Source organism: Notamacropus eugenii, chromosome 1 (assembly GCF_028372415.1).
Source record: "Notamacropus eugenii isolate mMacEug1 chromosome 1, mMacEug1.pri_v2, whole genome shotgun sequence".
Taxonomy (NCBI): Eukaryota; Metazoa; Chordata; class Mammalia; order Diprotodontia; family Macropodidae; genus Notamacropus; species Notamacropus eugenii.
The window spans coordinates 558275180-558289989 of record NC_092872.1 but is presented as its reverse complement, the minus strand read 5'-3'; the positions used below and the strand labels follow the sequence as shown (position 1 = coordinate 558289989).

The 14810-nt window shown below is 36.9% G+C and overlaps 1 protein-coding gene across 5 annotated transcripts in view; it reads left to right on the top strand.

The window, feature by feature from the left end:
* DCDC2C (doublecortin domain containing 2C) overlaps positions 1-14810 on the top strand; it is a 188322-nt gene that overhangs the window by 92429 nt on the left and 81083 nt on the right. For all 5 annotated transcript variants that reach the window (XM_072634294.1, XM_072634296.1, XM_072634295.1 and 2 more), the window contains exons 7-9: positions 7624-7665; positions 7835-7961; positions 10743-10843. In XM_072634294.1, the coding sequence (XP_072490395.1) occupies positions 7624-7665; positions 7835-7961; positions 10743-10843 (270 nt within the window). The remainder of the gene's footprint in view (positions 1-7623; positions 7666-7834; positions 7962-10742; positions 10844-14810) is intronic.

Genomic DNA, 14810 nt, shown 5'->3' with positions numbered 1-14810 from the left:
ACATAGATAGATTTGTTTGGACTTGATTTTATGAGGGTGAAGGGCTGTTTTCACACCTTATTTTTGCAAGGAAGAAAAACTAGGTGGTTTTTCATGGTATATGTATATATTAATCCTATGAGGTGTGGGATTATTAGACATTTTAAGTGACAGGGACAATTTGAGAGAGAAATAGACGAATACATACACATATATACAAATGATTGGTTTTCTAAAAATATCTTTATTGGTACTCTAATAAAATGAACAAAAATATGAAATAAAATGGATAGGTTTGAATATTTTGTAATAATTTTCATTTACTGTAGGAGTGCCTTAAGATAAGAAAAATGAGGTATTTTATGGTTCATAATGGTTAACTATGTAATATTGAGTGAAATGGGAAATTGAACTAACCTTCATGGTTCCATCACTGAATATATTCACTGCTTCATTTCTGGTCACTGCTAAAAGGAATTTAGGGGTGACTTCTAGTAATGAAGTGGGGAAGACAAATGCCTGCCTGAATTTTTTTTGCTTTGTGGATTCCTTATTCTTTCATGTTTGGGTTTATTCTCATTGTAAGGTGAAAGCTTACAATGAACTTGCAGATGTGACTTTATTTTTTATGGTATGTATTCCAACTGAAAAAAAAGTAGCCACAACCTTCTCCATTCTGCTTTAAGCACACCCAGGGACAATCTACTCTTGATCTTGAAATCACTCACAAAGAGTTCCATTTCCAGATCAGGCATTCTGAAATTCCTTTATATGATCACAGTCTCCTAGCATTCACTCTCCATTCTCATTCCTCCTAAACCAATTATTCCTTCTCATTGTAAACTACAGTTCTACCCCTCAGAAGTCTTCTAGACCATTGTTCTTACTCTAGCTTCATTTTCTTACCTAACCAATTCCAATTCTGTCATTAACTAGTTCAACATAACGCTGACATCTGCTGTGGAATCTGTTACTCATGCCTTGCCAATCCTCAACCCAGGATTCTTCCTACCAGGTGATCCTACTGGTGAGCTCCTGAATGATGCTGGAGGGTTATGCCATACTGACTGCATCTACTTCAAATTTCTACTGTCTAATCTCAAATGAGTCCTCGCTGCAGCATGGCAATCCTTTTGCTCCTTCCTCGTTGATTCTCTGTCATAATCCCCACAGTGGCTATTCCAGACCTTCTCTTCTCCCATAAACCTTTTGCTTTATCTTACTATTCCACTTCATCAGAAAACTTTGCCTCATGTTACTGAGCAGAGGGGTCATTCATCATGAACTCTTCTTGACTATTCTATAAATTTTTTAATATCATCTCCTATTCTCTCCTACTTTCATCAAAGAGAAGACCCTTTCCTTTCCATGATGTTTCTAGCTGTATACTTGATTCTATTTCCTCTAACAACCTCCTGCAGATTGCCTGCTCCCTTCTACAATTATCCATCTCCCCATCCTTAAGAGACCCTCCTTAATCCTACCATCCCTTTAAGCAGTCTTTTATCTTTCCTCTCTTTCATGGGCAAACTCATAGAAAAACTGTGTCCTCTTATTGACTCTGCCTTCTGATTTATTCACTCAACTAAAATTTCTCTCTTCAACGTCACTAACGGTTTCTTAATAGTCAGATTGGCTTGGTCTTAATCCTTATCCTTCCTGACTTGGCTGCACAGTTATCATTGTGAACCACCCTTTGCTTCTGGATACTCTCTCTTCTTTGGGTTTTCATTATATTACTCTCTTGTTTCTCCTTTTGCTTATTGATAACTTCTTTTATGCTTCCTGTAATGAACCATCTTCCAAATACCACTGCTAATTGTGGGTGTATTATAAGGTTCTGTCCTGGATCTTTGTCTTTTTTCTCTCTACATTCACTTTTGGTGACTTCATCAACTCTTATGGACTCAATTATAATCTGTACACAGAAAGCTCCCAGACCTAAATGTCTAGTCCCTAGTCTGTCTCTGCATATCTAGTCTTGCAATAGCAACGTCTTATTAGACATTTAGATTGGATGGCATCTCAAATATAATATGTCCAGTTTTTGTTGTCTTTCAGTCATGTCTGACTTTTTGTGACCCCATTTGGGGTTTTCTTAGCAAAGATCCTGGAGTAGTTTGACATTTCTTTTTCCAGTTCATTTTCCAGATGAAGAAACTGAAGCAAATTAGATTAAGTGACTTGCTCAGGGTCACACACCTAGTAAGTAGCTAAAACTGGATTTGAACTCGGGAAAATGAGTCTTCCTGGATCCAGGACCAGCACTCTATCCACTGTACGGTCTAGCTGCCTAATGTCTATAATATGTCTAATAGAGAACTCATCATATTTTCTCCCAAACCCATATCTTTTTTTGAATTTTTCAGTTTCTGTAGCAGGCACCACCACCCTTCTAGTCATCTAGGTTCATAACTTTGGTGTCATCCTCAGCTCCTCATTCTTACTCACTTCACATATCTAATTAGTTTTCAGGTCTTATTAATTCTACCTTATTACATCTCTTACAATCAATAATCCTCCTCCCTCTCTTCATGTAGCCCCCACACAAGTTTAGGTGCTTATTACATCTTTACTGTAGTATTACAAAACCCTGTATTTGTTCTTCCTGCTCCTCTTCAGTCTATCCTCTACATAGCTGCTAAATGATATTCCTAAAACACTGGTCTGACCATGTCAGTGTCTGCTTAGTAAGCTTTAGTGATTCCTCATTATTTCTAAGATCAAATACGCTAAGATCAAAAACTCTTCTGTTTGGGTGTTTAAAGATCTTTACAATGTGGATCCAACTAGTCTTTTCAGCTATGGTATGCATTACTCCATTTTCTCTATCTTTCAGACTTAGTTAAACTAGCCGTCTTACTATTTCTTAACATAAGATTCCATCTCTTGTTTCTATCTTTTTCGGATAAGTTGTTCACCAGGATAAGTTGTCCACTTTCCTCCTCTTAAAATTCCTAGTTTGCTTCAGATATCAGTTCTGCTTGTGACTGCTGCCTCCCTTAATCAGCCCTCTCTTCTATCAGGCCCTTATCTCTTTCCCCTCTTACTTCCCTTTAGGTGTGTATGTCATTCCCTCTTTGAGTCAATTCTGATGAGAATAAGGTTTAAATAAGGTTTATCCCCCATCTTCCCCTCCACTGTAAAAGCTCTTCCTTTTGTACTTCTTTTTGTGAGACAACTTCCCCCATCCTAATCTCTCCCCTTTCCCCACCCAGTATTTCTCCCTTCTTACCCCTTAATTTAATTTTTCTTTTGAAATCATCCCATTATAGTCAATTCACACTTGATGCCCTCTGTATCTGCATACTCCTAAATGCCCTAATAACTAGAAAGTTCTTAGAAGTTGCAAGTATCATGTTTCCATATAGGGATGTAAACAGTTTAAACTTAGTGAATCATTTATGATTTCTCTTTCATGTTTATCTTTTTATGATTCTCTTGAGTCTTGTCTTTGAAATTCAGATTTTCTATTCAGCTCTGGTCTTTTCATCAGGCATGCTTGAAAGTCTTCTATTTCATGAAATGTCTATTCCCCAGCTTCCTCCCAAAGGATTATCCTGTTTTCTTGGGTAGGTGATTCTTTGTTGTAATCCCAGCTCCTCTGTTTTCCAGAAAATCAAATTCCAAACCCTCAGATCCTTTAATGTAGAAGCTGCAGAATCTTGTGTTATTTTGACTGTGACTCTATGATATTTGAATTGTTTCTTTCTGGTTGTTTGTAATATTTTCTCCTTGACCTGGGAGTTCTGGCAGCTGGCTATAATATTCCTTGGAGTTTTCATTTTGAGATTGCTTTTAGGAGGTAATCATGGATTCTTTCAATGTCTCTTTTATCCTCTGGATCTAAGATATCAGGGCAGTTTTTCTTGATAATTTCTTGAAAGATGATATCTAGGCTCTTTTTTTGATCATGGCTTTCAGGTAGTCAAAAAATTCTTAAAATATCTCTCCTTGATCTATTTTCCAGGTCAGTTGTTTTTCCAGTGTGATATTTCATATTTTCTATTTTTCATTCTTTTGATTTTGTTTTATTGTTTCTTGATGTCATTAGCTATGAAACTTGCCCAGTTCTATTTTTTAAGGAATTATTTTCTTAAGTGAACTTTTATGCTTTTTCCATTTGACCAATTTTATTTTTTAGGGAGTTATTTTCTTCAGTGAATTTTTGTACCTCTTTTTTTTTCACTTAGTCAATTCACCTTTTTTTAAAAGGAGTTCTCTTCAGTGGATTTTTGCACCTTTTATCTTTGTATCTATCTATCTGTCTGTCTGTCTATCTATCTATGTATCTATGGATCTATCTTTGTAGCTATGTATCTATCTATGTATCTTTCTATCTATCTATGTATCTGTCTGTCTGTCTGTCTGTCTGTCTATCTATCTATCTATCTATCTATCTATCTATCTATCTATCTATCTATCTATCTATCTATCTATCCATCCATCCATCCATGTATCTATCTACCATTTAGCCGATTCAGTTTTTTAAGGCATTATTTTCTTCAATATTTTTTGGTGCCTCTTTTACCAAGCTGTTGATTCTCTTTTCATAATTTTCTTATTTCACTCTCATTTGTTTTTCCCATTTCCCCCTCTACCTCTCTTATTTGATTTTGAAAATCTTTTTGAGCTTTTCCAGAAATTCTTTTTGGGCTTGTGTTCAGTTCACATTTTTTTTTTTTGGGGGGGGGCTTTGAACTTAGCTGTTTTAATTTCATTGTTTTCTGAATTTGTGTCTTGATGTTCCCTGTCACTATAGTAACTTTTTATGCTCAGGTTCTTTTTTTTGGTTCCTTTTCTTATTTTCCCAGCCTATTTCTTGACTTTTAACTTTATTTAGAGTTGGGTTTTGTTTCCAGGATGGATGAAGCACTGTCCCAAGTTTTAGGTTTTTCATGTTGCTGTTTTCAGAGCTAGTTCTGAGGGTCTGTAAGTTTTTGATAGTGTGCTCTAAGGAGAAATGTTGTCACTGATCTGACCTGTGTGTGACCACAAGCAGTCTTCTTCTCCTAGGAACTGTGAGCAGGGTCCCTGTTCCCCTGTGGTTGCAAGCTCTAGTGCTCCTCTTTGCCCTGTGACTTTGAACTGGAACTGTGTATGGGCAAAGATTGCTTTTTGTTTTTGTAAAAACAGATCTATAAGACTAAAAATAACTGACTTTTTATCAAGAAAAACATAACTGACCTTTTCAGTGATGTGTCAGTCATCATTATGGTTATTTTTAGCCTCTTTTTACAGTGAAAGAAATGAATTTCAGAGAGGGTAAGGGCCTTGCTAGTAGTCTCAAAGCTAGGAAACTTCAGAGGCAGGATTTCAACTCAGGTCATTATGACTTCAACTATGATACTCTATCCTTTATGCCAGAGGTATCAAACATGCAAAAATGAAAATAGTTTCCCATAGGGTCTTAGACCCAGTGTCAATAAAGGGTCCCCTGTAATCTCTTTCTGTCCAAATATCTAACCCCCCACCTCCCCCCACCTTTCAGGGGTCTAAGAGCTCCTGAAATTGCTAATGTGGCTGATGCAGCTACCTCCAAAGTCTGTTGCTGGCTTGCCTGGGAGTCTGCATTGGACTCCAGGTCTGACCATCACCCTGATGAGACATCTTTCCTGCTGACCTCCTAAGCTGAGTCTTGGGATGGAGAATCATTTCACCCCAACCTTTTGTTGGTTCTACCACTCCAGAATTTGATTTGGGACATTACTTTAAAGTTTATTGGAGGAGAATTTGGGAGAATTCAGATGAGTTCCTGTCATTACTCTTAATCTTGGCTCCACCTCCTCCAGATCTCAGTTCAAATGCTTCTTTGTATATAGGGAATCTCTTGATATCTTCAGTCACTAGCAGTGCCTCCCCCAAGTAGCTGTATTCATTGTATCTACTTCATGTATTCTTATATTTATACAAATTGATACACATATACACATGTATGTGTCTAATATATGTATTAGACACATGCATATTGTATCCATTGAATGTAAGGTATTTGAAGGCAAGATCTAGTTTATGTTTTTATATCCCTAGCAACTATTACAGTATGTGGCACATGGAAAGTATATAATAAATATCTGTTGATATCAATGTGAATTCATCACATGTATGTACACACATATATGTGTATACATTTATAATATATATAAATAGGTATTATGTATATGTGTGTATATGTGAGAAATATATGAGTATATGTGCATATGTATATATGTATATATTTGTGTGTCTGTCTTTCCCTCTCTTACTCTGTCCATCCATCTATCTATCTATCCATCATCTATCTATCTAACTATCTTACAGTAGATAGAGTGTTGGACTTGAAGTTAGCTAGACCTGGATTGGAACCCTACTTCAGACACTTTTTGATTGTGAACTGGACCCACGTAAGTCATTTCTCTCAGCCTTAGTTTGTAAAATGAAGAATAATAGACCTCACAGGGTTGTTACGAGGATCGGATAAGACAGCACATGTAAAGAGCTTAGTACTATATACATACTAATTATCATCATCATCATCACCTGTGTGTACATATTCATGAGGTAGTACATCATAGCAGACGGAGGACCAAGCTTGGAGTTAGGAAGACCTGAGTTCAGGTACTCCCTCTAAGTCACTCAGTCTCTCACTGAGCTAGACAACTCTCTTAAGAATGCAAAATGTGGAGTAGTCAATGATTAGTATTGGCAGAAGTAATTTCTTTACTAGAGTTCCCTGGTATGATCACAGCTCCAATCCAAGAAACAAATGCACACCTGATATTTAGGTGCACACACATATATCATGTCACGTGTTGAAATGTGTTAGTAGAGAACACAATAAAAACAATCAATCAACAAATATTTTTTAAGTACCTAGTATGTACCAAGCTTTGAGCTAGTGCTGAGAATACAAAGATAGACACAGAATAGTCTTTGCCCTCAAAGAGCTTAAATTGAACATGGTCGTTTTTAGACATCCTGTTAGAGCAGAATATGGTAAAATATTGTTTTAGCTCTAACAATATATTATCTGATTAGTATACTTTATTATGTATTATGCATTAATATATTGAGCACATTGAGCAAAGCTGTGATTTTCTATAACTACCTAGAAGAATATTAATGTCTATTATATTACTATCTAATATCCATTATATATTTTAAAAACCATTTTAATTCTTTTTCAGTATACCTCCAAATTTACATGCCACATATTTTATTTCTGTACCAAAGATGCTTATTGCATGTCATATGCCTAGACAGAAGTTCCTTGTTGAGTCTTTCTTTTTTTTTGGTGGGGGGAAGGCAAGGCAATTAGGGTTAAGTGACTTGCTCAGGGTCACATAGCTAGTTAAGTGTCAAGTGTCTGAGGCCAAATCTGAACTCAGGTCCTCCTGACTCCAGGGCCAATTCACTGTGCCACCTGGCTGCCCCTTATAATTGTTGTCTTTTCTAAACAGTTCTGTTATTTTGATTTGAAGAGAGGCTCAGAAAAATGAAAGAAGGCTCTTGTTTAACTTTTGTCCTCATAATATCCAAGCTAGATATTAGATGCTAGAGACACTCATGATCTGACGAGAGGTCGAGTGCCTCCTAGTAATTAGCTAACCCTTGTATTATCTCTGGGAAGGAAGGGATAACAGAATTATTATTGTCATTTTACAGGTGGGAAGTACAAGGCCCTTTGGGATCAAGCCAGTGGAGGAGGTGAGGTTTCCTCAGAGGTGATTGACACTTCCCCCACAACCTCCAACTTCTGTTGCTTATTCTCATGAATCTTGTACCTCAAACCAGACCAGTGAGAAAGACTGTTTAGATTTATTGGACCAGGAGGTTTACTTAATCCTATTTTATTTACAATGTATGCTTTAACCAGGAATTAAAAGAAGTAGTAGATCATCCCTTATATGAAGAAATGGTAAAAGAGAGTGAGAACTCAGTATACTATGCAAAAATAGAGCAGAAGCCAAGCTATACAGAGCCTTTAAGTCTACATGGTGCAGGTAAGGGGAAATCTTATATTTGCTTTATGTAGTCAAACATGCTAGTATTTTTTTTTTTGTATTTTCAATCAGATAAAATTTTTAAAAATGTTGATAAGATTTCTAGTAGTGTATTTCTAGTATTATTTGGGGAAAAGTTCCAATGCCCAGAGTTAGACCATTATGGGTAATAGAAGGCCACAAGATGAATTCTGAAAAATGTAGGCAGTCCTTCTAAATAAGAGACTGAAAGGAGTGATGAGGCATTAAATAGCCTGAAGGAGAATACAAGAGTAATATATAAAAGAAAACAAAAATATATAAATATAAAATACCGTATAGAACTTACAATATTTCTGTAGCAGCTTTTGGTTTTCTACTGTTGACCACTAATGATGGGCAAAAAGACGTGTTTGTTGGAGCTATACGTACCTGAAATTGAAATAAATATTTTCATGATAATTTAGTTTGTACTCTATTGTATATAATTATTATACATAGTAACAGCTAGGATTTATACACCTTTTTAAAAGTCTTCAAAGCACTTTACATGTGTTATCTCAGTTAATCCTCATGACAACCCTGGGAAATAGGTGCTATTATTATTCCCATTTTACAGATAAGGAAACTGAGGCTGAGAAGAGGATAAGTGACTTGCCTAGAATCATCTGGTTGCTAAATGCTTCAAGCAGGATTCAGACTACTCTGGTCTTTTTGATTTTTAGTTCGGCATTATCTCTATAATACTACTCAGCTGTTTGCTTCAGCAGCGAGACAGGCAGGGTACTGGAACACACCTTCAGATGTGCTACTTAGCTGGTTAACTACTACTCACAATTCATCAGGATTTTTTTTTCTTTTTAATGTTTTAATCTTCAAGATCTCAGTTCTGGGCGGCATATCTGCATCAGGCCATCATAAGGGAAATGACATTGTTAGCCCAACCACAGAATACCCCTGATTTTAGGCTGCGTTCCTCAAATGAGAAGTTTTTGACAGAAAAAACTGTGGGTAGACACTGGTTGGTGGGGCATCATTTGATAACAAAGTTTTGTTTTGACTGTCATGGGAATTTCTGATATTCATGGGAGCTCAGTGTCCGCTAAACAGAACTAGAATTAGGCAAGATGCTCAACATTGCACCTATTTTTGATACCAGAGAATCCCTCTCTCTGGCATGTGGGAGTTTATTTATGTTTGTTTCTTTGCTTGTTTATTCTGAATTCAATAAACCCTCAGAAAAGGACATTTCTACATAGAAAGTGGAATAGAAAATGAGAATTATACATGAAACCATGAATCTTTGATACATAACTTGCTTTTAAAAAAAGTATACAATAAATTCAGCATGTTACTTTCAAAGCTGTCCTGCTTGTCTGTGTTCCCCTTTGAGGTATATTCTTTTCCCTTCTGTGCATTTTAAAATTTACTTCCATAACCCATTTTTCTTTTTAGTCTTTTTTTTTGGGCAACACTATTGATAGCTCCTCTTTCCCCCAAACGTTCTTCCCTCAATAAAAAATAACTGGGGGGAGGAGGAGGAGAATCATTATAACAAGTATAGTCAATCAAAACAAATCCACACATTTGCCATGTCTAAAAATGTATGTCTCATTCCGTACCTTGGGTTCATTACCCCTTGGTCAGAAGAGTGGGAGCATGCTTCATCATTAGTCCTGTGAGGTCGTGCTTGGTCACTGGAGTCTGTTTTTAAGTAGAATTTTATAAAATTGAAGATTTTAAGCCAGAAGGAATGTCAGAGATCATCTAGTTTATTTTTCTCATTTGACTGGAAATAGAAGCCCAGAGAGGTTAAGTAATTTGTCCAGTGTCACATAGGTAATAAATGGGCAAAGCTGGGACTCAAACCTAAATCCTCTGATTCTAAACCTGTCACTCTTTGCACTGTACCAAATGTTTGAAAAAAAGTTTTATAGATTCATAGAGGCAGGAACATTGAAGGGCCTTACTTTTCTTACTTTTCCTGGGATGTGCAGATACCTTACTCCAGCTCTGCCAGTAATAAAGACAAGGTCCCCATGAGGCAGCTGAGGACTGGGGCTTAGGGTCTCAGTGCTCAGTAATTACGTATCATTGATAACCTACTCATTAAAACAAGCTAACCCCCTCTTAAGCCTCTTTGAGTTTCTGTATATATCTGCAACTAATAAAACTGCATTTCTTTTAAAATAATCTATAAATGACATTTTGAATCTTGTCTGATGGGCTTACCCTTCAATTATTTTGAATTAGTGAGATTATACTATAATATATATTATCTGCTTCATAGAAAAAAGAAGGCATATTTTGCTTTTCTGTATCATGACTAATTAATGACAGGTGTAGGGCTAGAAGGGATTTCAGGGGCCATCTTGTCTAATGCCTTCTTTTTGTCAATGAAGAAACTGACACCAAAGGAGGTTAAGTGATTTACTTTAGGTCATACAGGTAATAATTATCAGGAGTGGGACTGGAACCTCAGAGTAAGTGCATTACCTATTGTACTACAACTTAAAGGAGTAAAATGGTAGCTTCATATATTTATGAAATTTTTAAGGTGAACAAAGTGTTTTCCTTACAACAGCCCTCTGAAGTAGGTAGTGAAAATACGACCCACATTTTGCAAATGAAGAAACTTAAAATTAGAAAGATTAAGTGATTTGCTGAGGATTCCCAGCATGATGACTCTAGGACCAGCATGCTATATACTAATATCAGGTTGTTTCTCTAAGGCAAATGTAAATGTAGTTCAGTGACTTAATGTATGTAGTTCCCTAAATGTGTGTGTGTGTTTTACTCCAGAAGGTGATGTGTATCAAGCACGAACCCCTAGAAAAGAAATGGAAGGAGCACTCCATGTGAAAGATGATAGTAATGTGCAAATAGATTTGCCCATTGATCAGGTAATACATGTGAAAATAGATGGGTGGGGGGATAGATGGGAAATATCTTACTGCATGTTTATTTTTTTTCCTCTTCTAACATTCATTTGAAGTATTTTGAGATCTAAATTCTCTCTCTCCAATCCCTCACTTACCCATTGAGAAGGTGAGCAATATGGTACCCATTATATGTGGGAACCTGTTGTTGTTGTTGTTGAGTTGTGTCTGAATCTTCATGATGCCAATTAGGGTTTTCTTGGAAAAGATACTGGATTTGCCAATTTCTTTTTCCAACTCATTTTGAAGATGAGGAAACTGAGGCAAACAGGGTCTGAGACCATTAGGTGAATTTAGGTCATCATGACTCTAAGTCCAGTGCTCTTATTCACTCTGTCGCCTACAAAGGGTAATGGAGACACTCAAAATCTCATTAAAATAAGTATAAGTTTACTGAGAATTTAATTACAATGAAAATATTCTCAAGTCTAGGTATGTGGTCAGCTACTATATTTGGTAAACCGTACACTACCTGCAAGTAATCTGTACCTTTGAAATTTATTGTAATAGGACATAACTGGTAATAGAATTTTCACCTACTAATGTCTCAGATAAGCAGATCCTTATTTTAACTTCTAATTAATAGAAGTATTAGATTTTATTGACTAATGTGTTGGATGTTAAGATATAATTACAAATAAATGCTCTATCTAGCTCATTGAAATTCACATAATAGACACTTGAGTGTTTGTTGAATTGAACTGAGAGAAGGAATTGTGAGTCTCATAGGCTGAATAATTGTACTTGCTCTTTGTTGTCTGTAGAGTCAATCACGTCAGCAAGCCTGAGGACTGCTGCTGTGACTGATTTTGAGGGTCTAATCGCATAGTATAATGAACTCTCTTTATATTCAACAACAAACTAAAACACTGGTCAATAAAGTAAAGCATAACATTCATAGAAACATCCTTAAGTAAAACATATCATTCTCTCTCGAGATATGATACATATATATTTATAATATATGATATATATGACATATATTATGATTATATATATATATATATATAATATATGTATCATAATAATAGCAACATCCTTAATACCAAGTATCCAAGTAAAGTTCTTTTTTCAAAATATCACACCATCCACCCCTAGGTCACAGTAATAACAATCTTCTTAATCAATACCGTGTCTAAGTAAAGTCCTCTCTCATCTTGACTTGAGACTGACTTCCAAACCCCATGGCTTCTCCTCTGTGGGCTGACCACTCCCAGCTCTTGCCTGGGTTCATACACAGGCAGCTCTCTGCTCCTGCTCCTTGTTTCAGCTCATGAGAACTGCTCCACTCCAAACTCGTCCTGCTTTCGTCTGATGGCAGGCTCCAGGGGCTCCTGCCCACAGCTTCTTTTTCTAGGAAAAGAAGGCTTAACAGGGCTATAACAATATACACATTACGAGCACCATTATCTCAATTCACTCATAAAGACCAACAGACAAGACTTCTGTCTGAGAAATTAACCCAGATAAACAGACAGAATGCCAACATCACAAACATCCTTTCTGTTAAGCCTCTCCACGAAAGCAAGTTCCCCTAGCCTGCTCATGGTTGCTTCTCTCAGCTCTGCTTCTTTTCTGCTTTCTCTGCTTCTCTCAACTCTGCTGCTGACTACTCTCTCTACTACATATATATATATATGTATATATATATGTACATATATATACATATATATATACACATGTATATATATACATATATATGCACACACACACATATATACATATATATACACACACACACATATATACATATATATATACACACATACTGCTTCTAATCAAAGACTCTTGATTGATTCAATCAAAGGCAAGACTCATTCAAAGGCACTTGACTCACTAAAACTCAAACAGGAAAAGATCCTACTTTGTCCAATGTCTTCAGCTTAAAATTTAAATCCCCTCAGTATGTATATAGTTACATTTTGTCTTTTCAGACTTATTTCACTTCACACACTCCCAGATCCAGCCAAATTAAGCTCCTTACTTATTATTTCAAATCAGTGTTCCATTTCCTCCTGCCATGTCTTTGTCCTAGCTGTCTCTAGGTTAGGAATGTACTTTGTCCTCATCTGTATTTCTTAGTGCAGCATGCTTGCCTGGGTTCTAGGTAATGGACAATGCTCTTGTGCCTTCCCAGTCACCAATGGAGTGAAACAAGGCTGTGTGTTTGCTCCCATGCTTTTTAGCATGATGTTTTCACCATGTTGTCAAATGCTTTCAATGAAGATGAACATGGCATCAAGGTCAGCTACTGCACTGATGGTAAATTCTTCAATTTGAAAAGGCTACAAGCCAAGACCAAAGTGGAGGGAGTGTTGGTGCACAATTTTCTGTTTGCAGATGATTGTGCACTCAGTGCAGCCTCTGAAGCTGAGATGCAACAAAGTATAGATCGATTCTCTGCTGCTTGTGCTAATTTTGGCCTAATAATTAACACCAAGAAAACACAAGTGCTCTATCAGCCACCACCACACCATCCATAGGTGGAACCATCAGTTACAACAAATATAGAAGTTTTGAATGCTGGGGATAAGTTCACTTACCTTGGTAGTGTACTTTCCAGGGATGTACCTATTGACAATGAGGTTGATGCATGCATTGCCAGAGCTAGCTCAGTGTTTGGGAGACTCTGAAGGAAAGTATAGAAGAGAACAGATATTAGACTGACTACCAAACTGAAGGTCTACAGAGCTGTTGTGCTGACCTCATTGTTGTATTCCTGTGAAGCCTGGAGAGTCTACCAGCACCATGCCAGAAAACTGAATTGCTTCCATTTGAATTGTCTTAGGAAGATTCTGAAGATCTCGTGGCAGGATAAGGTACCAGGCATTGAGGTCCTTACTTGAATTAAACTGCCAAGCATTGAAACTATGCTTCAGAGAGCATAACTCTGTTGTTTGAATGCAAAACATGTGCTTGCCAAAAAGACTGTTTTATAGAAAACTCACAGAGGGCAAGTAATCACGTGGTGGTATAATACAAGGACATTCCCAGGGTCTCAAGAACTTTGAAATTGATTGTGTGACATGGGAGACACTGGCACAGGACCGCTCAGCATGGCATGCCCACATCAGAGAAGGTGCTGTGCCCTATGAGCAAAGCAGAATTGAAACAACTCAAAGGAAACATAGGATGCACAAATTTAGAGTATCCACCCCAAATGTTCACATGGACTATTTGTGCCCAATCTGTGGTAGAGCATTCCAAGCTCATATTGGTCTGATCAGCCACAGTTGGATACACTGAAACTTGACTTTATCATGGTGATGTCATTTTGATCCTCTTCGAGAACGAAGGACAACAACCATATTTCTTAGACTAAAGACTCAAATTAGAGGATTTTTCTCTGTCCCCTACTTGTTAATATTCTTTCCCCCCTAAAATTATATTGTATTTATGTGACCCATAGTCCAGGGGCTCATTTTGACCTGCGTTTGGTCCACCAAGTAGTCAGGTTTTCTTTTTGGCTTTACTCCCACCCTGGAGTAAAACTCCAGAGAAGTCTCTAAAACAAAGGTGTGGTTTGGGTCTAGAGTTTTTCTAAAAGTGATTAGTAAGGTCTCTTTCCACAAAGGCATCCAATGTACTGTATAGATATCAGTTATAGGATAGTTTTTTGTTTTCTGTACCAAAGAAATTACATAAAATACAGAGGACTCATTGGTGTACATGGCTAAATACAGGAAAAATAAAATACCCAAATTGTCCACAACATCATTATATTACCCCAGAAGGTAAAGAGTTTCTGGGATATTAGGCAGATATTTGCCATTCCTCTCAGATTGACATTGTTCAAGCAATCCAGAGAAGTTATCATGGAAGGTCGGCAAGGTGCAGATCTCTTGCCCAGACAGGCCCTGGCTTTAGTTATTAAGCCGCAGAATCCCTCTGCTAAAATGGGCTATTAAGGAAATTTACCTCTGGGAGGCTG